Source organism: Passer domesticus, chromosome 19, assembly GCF_036417665.1.
Source record: "Passer domesticus isolate bPasDom1 chromosome 19, bPasDom1.hap1, whole genome shotgun sequence".
Classification (NCBI taxonomy): Eukaryota; Metazoa; Chordata; class Aves; order Passeriformes; family Passeridae; genus Passer; species Passer domesticus.
Window position 1 is genome coordinate 11600391 of NC_087492.1, and position 9800 is coordinate 11610190.

Genomic DNA, 9800 nt, shown 5'->3' on the forward strand with positions numbered 1-9800 from the left:
TGACACCAGCACCCAGAGAGACACCATGTCAGTGGAGCTGAGGGGAGGCCTCACTGCTTACCCTTTCCACAGAATCCCAGAATAGCTGGGGTTGGAAGGGACCTCTGGAGATCATCCACTCCAACCCCCTGCTGAGGCAGGGCCACCCAGAGCAGGTGACACTGGAACGTGCCAGGTGGGTTTTGTCTTCACAGAGACCTCCCTGGGCATCCTGTTCCAGTGCTCTGCCACCCTCAGTGGAAAGAAGCTCCACCTCTACATTGAGGTGGAACTTCTTGTGTTTTAGTTTCTGGCCATAAATAATTGTTGCTTTAACAATTGTCCCTCATCCCACATGGAACAGAATTTCCATGCTCAGCAAACAGCACGTGTCCAGCACTGAATATGTGGAGCTGTCTTTATGGAGAGATTCCAACTCAGAGGTCAATTGAAATTACTAAGAGGTTAAAATCATTGGAACTGAGAGATTAGATTCACCTTGTGAATTTGATTAGTTTTAAATGGGAGAGCTTTTTCACTTAGCGTTGCCCATAACAACTCCTGGTCAACACTACTTCCTGAAAATAATTTAGATGGAACCCATTTCCATGTTTAGATTTTTGTTTACTGCCAGATAATTCCCCAATCTTTTGTGCACCAATACTAGGTTTGAAAGGTGGAATGAATTCACAGTATTTTCTGACTTTGTTGCATTGGCCCTGTCCTGCTCAGCTTGTTTTAACCTAGTAAATGGGAAGGGTTGGTCATCTGAGGAGCAGCTGACTCCAGGCATGGTGTTTTCAGAGCCAGTCTGAAGGATGGACAGACAGAGCAGACTTATCTCTGCGGAGGAGGTCAGCACAAAATCTGTGTGATGGGCAGCTCTGTTAAACACTTGCACTGAGGGTCACTGCACACGCAGGGAACTGCCTTCCTGTCAGAGGGCTGGGTTGGCATCAGTATTGGGGGTACTTGAAAGGATTTTGTCTCAGGTTGAAGTAAATGGAATTGCAAAAAGTAAATTGAAAAGCTAGGTATTTGAAGAGGCTAGAGGAGAGAAGTTAGTAGTGCACATAGGTCTGGAAATGTTTTTAAAAGTAATTTGAAAAAATAGTAATCTATTTTCCCAAATGTATTCTTAATACAAGAAGTAGGTAGAATACTATTAACCATATAATTTGTATTTAATTGCCTCACTTTTTGGATGAAATGAGTATGTTTTTACTTTTCTCTCTCTTCTTTGCAAACATTTAAAGTCTTTGAAATCCATGTCCTAGAGCTAGATTCCATGGGAGCCTTCTGTGGAGTTCAGTGTTGGAGATCTCGTCAGATTCTTCACAGAGCAGCTTTGGAGATCTGCTGCTGCTGCGATGAGATAACAGAGTAGGCCAAGTTTAGAGATGGGATGTTCTGGAGTTTTTGGGTGTGCCAGAGGCACAGTGCGTTTACTGGTGCACGTCACCAGCTCTCTGCAAAGCCATGAGTAGAAAGCCAGGCAGTCTGATGCTTTGTTTTCTTTGCAGAGCTTCTCATGCCTTCATTTCACACTTCTCTTTCTTGTAGGGAGAGCATTGAGAAAAGACACTCCAGCCATCCTTCGCCAGCACCTATCCATCCAGTAAACTCCCTCGGACATAACCGCAGCTCAAGTGAGCAGATCAGGAGCCATCTGAATCCCGAGGTTCGAGAAAAAGAGAAACCCAAAGAACGAGAGAGGGATCACTCCGAATCTCGGAAGGAAATTAATGTTGAAGAGCACAAGGTGAAGGACAACTACGTTTCGGAGAAAGAAGGCCTGAGCCATGAAAGCCGAGTGGTGGAAGAGTCTAAGCAAATGCCCAGGGTTCCTTCCCCCTATGCCAGGCCCCCCGTTGTGGAGAGCACCAGGCCTAACAGCACTTCCAACCGCGAGGCCGACAGGAAGAATGAGCCGGCGTACGACAACCCCAAGAAAAGCAACGAAGTCAAGGTGAAGGAAGAGCGAAAGGAAGACCATGATGTTCAGCCTGAGGGACCTCAGACTCATAGGTCATCTGATCAGCCACCACCTATATCCACATCTAACGTCCATCCAAGTCCTTTAGTGTCTATGCCCATGACTGTAGGTGTGACTGGTATACATCACATGAACAGCATCAGTGGCCTGGACAGGACTCGCATGATGACCCCTTTTATGGGAATTAGCCCAATTCCTGGTGGAGAACGTTTCCCCTATCCTTCTTTCCACTGGGATCCAATGAGAGATCCCTTGAGAGATCCCTACAGAGAGCTGGATATTCATCGGAGAGACCCCCTGGGCAGAGACTTTTTGCTAAGAAATGACCCTCTCCATCGCCTCTCTACGCCAAGGTTGTACGAAGCAGACAGGTCATTCAGGGATCGGGAACCTCACGACTACAACCACCACCACCACCACCACCACCCTCTGTCCGTGGACCCGCGCCGGGAGCACGAGAGGGGCGCCCACCTGGACGAGCGGGAGCGGCTGCACATGCTCCGCGAGGACTACGAGCACGCGCGCCTGCACTCGGTGCACCCCGCCGCCCTGGACGGGCACCTGCCCCACCCCGGCCTCCTCACGCCAGGACTGCCCAGCATGCACTACCCCCGCGTCAGTCCCCCCACGGGACACCAGAACGGCCTCCTCAATAAAACTCCCCCCACAGCAGCTCTCAGTGCCCCTCCGCCTCTTATCTCCACGCTGGGCCCTCGGCCCGGCTCTCCCAGGAGGACTACTCCTCTGTCCACAGAGATGAGAGAGAGGCCTCCCTCTCACACCCTCAAGGACATCGAAGCTCGATAAGCAGAGTGAGACTCAATGAAAATCAGAGCAAGAGGGACAAAAACTTGTAAATGAACATAATATAAAGACCTTCTTACTAGTCATTGATACAGACTGGGGATGTGACCCACTGTACAATATGTATAGACCTGAGTGCAAAGATTTTGAAATGAGTTTTTTTGTATATTATATGTTGAAATTTTCCAGATCTTTTAGCCAATGTTCCATATGTTCCTCGTGTCTCCTACTCTATTTTATTTCTAGTTTAAAAATTTCAAAATTTGAACTGAAGAACAAGACATCAGTCTGAGTGATTTGACTAGAAACAAGCCACCACCAATGTCAACCCTACAAAGCTCTTTCAAACCAGAAGTGAAGTCAATTGTAGATATTTATGTAAAAAGATTGCTTCATGGATTAATGGTTCATATATGCAAAAAGGGTAAGATGAAAGCTTTACTTTGTACAAATGTAAATAGATAAAATTAAGTAACATAATACATTAATACTTCTTAAACTGTGCTATTTGCAAACTTAATATTGATCAACACAGTCTGCTTATGCTGTGTTACTTATATTGTTATAGACAGCTAAACCCCTTCAACTATGCAATGAATTTTAAGGCTTTTCACAAAAGCCTTTATAACTCAAAGGAGCCTTTTCAACACACAACATAATTAAAGTCATATTTTCCCTGAACAAGCTCATTTCTAATGGAAGCCTACTTCTCTTGTTTTGATGAAGAAACAGCCCTTCAGAGGTGTAATTTTCTGTGTGAACCCTTGCATCAGGCTGCTGAGGTCACTGTAGCTCGTGTGTCCCTTGGACGGTGTCAGGGTTAGTGCTCTGTGATCACTGATATGGAATCATGGCAGATTGGGTTTCAGTCATATTAATCTGGATTAAATGGTAATAATGGAATGCTGGAGATTTTCCAGAACTTTTGTCACTTAACATGTCAAATTTATTTTGGGGAGAACATCTGCTTATAGCCATTCATGTCTGGTTTTATTGCCAGTGTGTCATTTTTATCTGTACACACAGTTTTTTGTGTTAAGGGATTTTTAACTACATTGAAACAAATCCTACAAGAAAGTGAATACTTTTCTAAATGATGGATATGTTTTCACTGTGGATCAGTAGTTTAATTCATGAACTCCGTTGCAGATTTCATAATGGAATTTATTGTATTTCAGTTGGTAATAAAAGTCTGTGAATAGTTAACAGGTCAGCCTTGTTGTTCCCTAATCATAGAAGACATGAAATAACCTGAAGAACATGGTCCTTTTAAAAAATATGCATCAATCTTCTGAAATCTGTCTTTTCATAAAACACTTTTTTATAATGCGTTAAGTTTCTTGTCTAAATATTTGGAGAGAATATGACTTTATCAGAGAGAATTCAATATCTTGTCTACTGGACTGTAAAATATATGTATGAAATAAAATTAGTTCCATTGGTCTTCTAGTGTATTAAAGTGCTATCTGAAGTTGTTACCCTGTTTTGGCAAAAAAAAGAAAAAAAAGAAAAAAGTTAACTACAAACAGTTGTTTCTAATGATCAGAGATCTATTTTAGTAGTCAACTGAAGGTTTAGTTGTGAGCTTCAGATTTTTGTGAACTCCAGATGTTGTGCAGTGTTTCTTTTTTTTTTCTTTTTTTTTCTTTTTTTACAATCAAAAGGAAAAATACAAAAAAGTCCCAACCCTGAGGAATATGTACACTGGAACCGTAGTGGTAGCTTTCAGTATTGTAAAGAGATTGTTATATACAAACCTTTTTGCTGTTTATCCTGTATGTAATAAAGTCCTTTCTAGATCCTATGTGAACAGAAAAGTGAAGCGGCTCTCAATCTTCAGCATGTTTCCTCCTCAGCGAAGACTTGTGTAATGTAAATTGTGCCATGTTATTAAAAAATGTGAACTAAACTGCTAGGTGCTTCTTTGTGTGCAGTACCCCATCGTTGCTATGGGGAGGAAGTCCTTTTTCCCAACAGTGGGGTTTTGTTCAGAAGGAGTAGCTGTTAAAATTGTAAAGGAAATGGCAAGCTTTCCTAAGCCATCTTATTGAAATCGTTAGACCTATCAGGGAAAAAGAAACAAAAAGGAGACCAGATCCTTAGCTTGTCCAGATTCTTTAAAATATAGTAACACCCTACTGGGATTAGATTTTAATTAGACTGTAATCTTGGTCTGCTGGATGCACAGCACTAAAACCTGAGTTACTGAAGGAAGGCAGGACTGGACGGCCACAGAAGGATGTAACTGCTGCAGCCAGCGAGAGAGGCCCCACAAGGCAGGGTCTGATTGAGAGCATCATCTTCCAGGCTCATCTCATCCTTGTCAGAGGAGCCTGACAGCTCTGGAAGCGTCTTCAGGAGGGAAGAAACGTGGTCTTGATTGTCCAGACTCTGATCCTTGTCCTCCCAGGTGCTGACAATCTCTTGTTGATGGTCTTTAATTCCCAATTAAGCCAATGAGCCCGCGCTCCCAGAGTCCAGAAAGCATCGAGGCATTTCAGTCCCTTTGAATTCAGTCCAATTTCAGTGCTCCACGCCTTTGAAGATCCACATGTCAAGTCTTCTTGTACTGGTGATGCTCAGAGGAATATGCCTGAAAGGTGTAGTAAGAAATGAAGCAAGATTTTTAATGCTTTTAAATTTCTTCAGGTGCATTCACTGCTTTTCAGAAGTTTGATACAGCGATGTTAGCTTGCAGGTATAGACAATTTGATCTTTTTTGAAGTATTTTCCATTCAGGACATTAGTCTTAAATCTTCTATTTTTGAATTCACTTGTGTTTAAGAAATGAATTTAATTTAAAGACCATTCCAGCTACCATCTGTGGGAATGAAATGAGTCATAAGGGTATTCATTCTGTAGGTTGTATGAGATTTTGATCACAACAGCCCTCAGTGTCCTTACATCAACCAGGACTTTGCTTTAGGTTTTAAAGTCTCACCTTCTCAAATTCCAACTAATTTTCCACTTAGCAGCTTCCTATCACTAGCTGAGATGTCAAATAGAGTGTATAGGAAGGGAATCTTTGAAAACAGTCCTAACATTTGTCTCCCAATACGTTGTTCATTTTATGCCATGCTTGGTCCCTTCTATTTTAACTTCCTATGTTTTGATCTTTGGTTTTCCTTATTAAGACTTGCCTCCTTATTAAGACTAGCAGAAAACCAAAAAGCTGGTTTTCTGCTTTTCATACCTTACTGCTCCTCTCTTTACCAGTCCTGTCTTCTTTCGTGGCCTAGGGATAGCTAAATCTTATCAGAGGCAGCAATAAACACTGCAGATTTTTTTACAAAAGTCATAGCTATTGTACATTGTTATTCCTTTTTACCTTTGCCTATAGGAGCTCATGAAAACTGTAGTCCTTGCAGGACTGGAAGATAGGCAGATGGAGGTTGGGGAGGATTTTATTGCAAGTATTTTCATTTGCTGTGGCTGTGCCTCATTGAGGAAATATTTATCACGGTTCTTGCAGGCTTGAACTCTTAATTACGGCTTCACACGTGCAGGTGACTCTGCTGAAAGGCTCTGGACATGGACCAAAGTCACAGAGCAGTGGTGCTGCACTTAGAGAGGAGCTCCTTGGCTTGCTGCTTGGTTTCTGGAAGCAAGCAAGGAAGAAGCGTGAGCACTGGTTCAGAGACCAAAGACTCCAGTTACACAGGGTTTTGTCATTGCCATAGTTAAGTCCCACCTGGATAAACCAACTTCCTTCTTTGGACTCCACGTGCCAGCTTTGGAGTGGCAGTGCTTGTCTTCAGAAGATGATTTGGAGCATGATTCCAGTTAAATGGTCAGAATAGCCTTTGGAGTGTGACTCTGCCTGAACTCTGGATGGAGGCTGGCCTCTAACTCAGCTGGTTGGGCATTGCATGCAAACGAGTGGTGGGGCTGCCTCCTGCCCTGTTGATGTCCTGGTCCCATCAGATCCTTCTTGCACATATAAAAACTCAATCCAGCCCATTTGTTACATGAAGCTCTTTGGGACACAGTCTGTCTCTTACTTTGGTTGCACCATAATTGATGCCCTTGATCAGGGCAACTGAGCATTGTCCGGTGCAGCTTACTGCAAAAATTCTTTTAGTCATACTAAAACTGAAGGCTTCAGTGAATTAGCCATGGAAACCTGTCTAAAAAACTCCACATTTTTGCTAGCCAAGGAGAACCAGAGCTGCAGGTGAGGACTGACTGTTCTTCCTGTGCCCTGTCTACAGCTGGAGGGACTTGGACTGTTTGTGCCTGTGGGCAAGGTGGAAGTTCCCAGCTGGCATCTGTTGGGGTCATACCCCTTTCGTTTTCTACTGGTATCTTGCAGCTGACATCGTGTTAGCACAAAGATATTTCCTGGTCATAAAATAGATCCCCCTCCTCATTTGTGCAGTGTGAGGCTGCATACAGCAACAGGTATTTATGGACATCAAAATGCACATGTGCTGTCAGGTACAATACCAGGGAGGAAGCTCAATCCAGCAAGGAGCAGAGTATGAAATCCTGGTGCCACCCTACAATCTCACACGTCTGTTTTGCTGCCATCTGATGTTTCCTCTGCTGGTTCTGATAGTACTTCAGTACAGCATTATTCCCATTTTATAAACAGGAAAAGTGCTGCTGGGAACCCCAAACGTGGAGTCACCGGTGTAATACCAGGCACCCACTGCCTGGAGTCACCCAGGGCAATTGGGTTACTGCCTGAGTCACTGGAGAACAGAGAAAAGCCCAAATCAGGCAAATTGCAGAGTCAAAGGTGGCAGGAGATGAGGAATTCCTGAGTTCCTCCTTCAGTTCTAGAAAGGAGGGTTTTAACCCTCCATATTAACAAATTGTGGCATCTCATACTGCTAAACTTACCTGTGAAGGGATGGGTTTTACCTATTTATTGATAAGTAGTTCAAGTATTGACCCAAGCTGATAAGGGCTGTGGTCATTCTGGTTACTAAGTGAAGAATTGCTGTATTTTACCACCTAATGTGGCTTGTGTGATCATCATATTGCTCAGTACTGAAACTCACTCTGAGTGCAGCATTTTTCTTGGTTGAATTTATGTTTCTCTACTGAAAAACTTGAATTTAGCCCTAGGAACTGAGCCACCCCCAGTACAATCATCTTTGTTTCAAGACAAGATAATTAAGCAAGAATTGAATCAGTTCATTGCATAAAGATGTCACCTATTAAATATATTTATTAAATGTATCTTTTGCTTTGAATCTTCAAAGCCCTTTAATAGTTTCCATTGAATCAGTGTCATTGTGGGGGTTTGTTTTACGCAGCAGAAATTCTATATCAAAAGCTTGGGATTTTTTTTTTTTCTTTTACAGAAGGACAACTAAAAATGCAAGTATAAACTTCTAAGGATTTTCATTAGTCCCTGTTTTGGGGCCTCAGTGTATTTGGGGTTACCATGATGTGTTTGGAGTTAATGTGATTTAAAAGAAGAGGGGGAGGTATCAAACAATGTTCAGTTATTGCCAGCCAGAAGGAAAGTTCTGTCTCCATTAATCCTAGAACAGTGAAGCAGAACTGGATTTGTTTTAGCCTATTGGAAAAAGATGTTGTTCTGCAGCGGTACCGCAAGAGGGTGGTTAAAGAGAGCCTGAAACACGTGTAGGCTGTGCTGGAAGAGGGGACGGCTCTGCTGTTCTGGGCAAGGTGAATGTAGCTGTAAATTGTTTTTATGAGAGTCTGCTCCATGAGGAGCTCTCCTGTTTCCTGCTTGAGTGACAGAAATCCCAGCGGTGCAGTGGCAGACACTGCTCAGGCTAACTAAGGAGTGACCTTACTTTGTCACATTTAATACAAGGGACTATAAGTAGTCCGTACCCAGAGCATGCCACTCGATGGAGGCAATTGTATTTTGGAGAGTTAGGTTTAAATTGCACGGTGCTACACACCAGCAACAAAGCACATTGTGCTTGTGTTAAGGGAATAAAAGATGCTTCTCTATGGCAAATAGTAGGCACAGAATGAGTTAGTGTATGTCAGCTCAAGGAGCTGGACTCAATGATCCTTGTGGGTCCCTTCCAACTCAGGAGATTTTATGATTCTACTCTATGACCTCCTCAAAGTCTCAGCACATCTGTCTGTTTTTCTCATTACCTGGTTTTTGAAAGGAGTAGCCAAGGACTAAGCAAGATAATTGCTTCATTTGGAGATGGGGAAAGAAATTAATGCCAGGTTTTCTAAGGACATAGATGAAAATGGTTTATTGAAAATCACCAGAGCTGTCTGCATCATACCAGCAGAAATCTTGGTTCTGTTTTTTTCCTTTTCTACCCTCACTGCCATTGCCATGTGAATGGAGAGCCAACCCTTCCCTGGTGCTGTTCTCCTGACTCTTGGAGGGACGAGGGACGTGTGGCCCGAGGAGCAGCAGAGCATGGCCCACATCGCTTCTGCAGCTGCTGTCTGGCCAGAGGAGGGGGCCTGGTGGAGCCTTCCTCCCCCTCCTCACACCGCCCATCCCCACACCGTCCCCAGCAAGTGCTGGACAGTGCTGTGTCTGCAGGGCCCCAGCGGGGTGTCCAAGAGGAGCCAGTCCCCAGCTGGTCCCAGGGCATTCAGGGCTGCTCGGAGGAGAGCTGAGCTCTGCCTCCACACAGCCCGAACCTGGGGACCAGTGCTGCTCTCCTGGGAGGCACAGCAGCGGGTAAGAACAGCGATTTCCATGATCCGAGCAGCAGTGAGGTGGGGAACTGTGCTGAGGAGATGGGGGCTCGTGCCCCCACGCCAGAGAGGGCAGGGGCATCTCAGCACCCCGACACTGGGGGGACTCCTGGTAGCAGCGCCTGCCCCCAAGGCAGAGCCTCACAGAGCGAGTGATTGAGCATTGGAACAGCCTGACCAGAGAGGCGGTGGGGTCACCATCCCTGGAAGTGTTTAAGAAGGCACTGGATGTGGCACTTAGTGCCATGATCTGGGTGAGAAGGTGGTGCCAGGTCATAAGTTGGAGTTGATGATCTCAAAGTCTTTTCCAAGCTAGTCAATCCAGTGATCCTGTGATCCAATGATCCAGTGATCCTGTGATCCT

At 44.3% G+C, this 9800-nt stretch overlaps 1 protein-coding gene across 9 annotated transcripts in view; it reads left to right on the top strand.

Moving 5' to 3' along the window:
• The window catches only part of AUTS2 (activator of transcription and developmental regulator AUTS2), a 778310-nt gene extending 773622 nt beyond the window's left edge, over positions 1 to 4688 (top strand). For all 9 annotated transcript variants that reach the window (XM_064394839.1, XM_064394833.1, XM_064394832.1 and 6 more), the window contains one exon: positions 1543 to 4688. In XM_064394839.1, coding sequence (XP_064250909.1) covers positions 1543 to 2782 — 1240 coding nt within the window. In that variant the 3' untranslated portion in view covers positions 2783 to 4688. The remainder of the gene's footprint in view (positions 1 to 1542) is intronic.
• The last annotated feature ends 5112 nt before the right edge of the window (positions 4689 to 9800 follow it).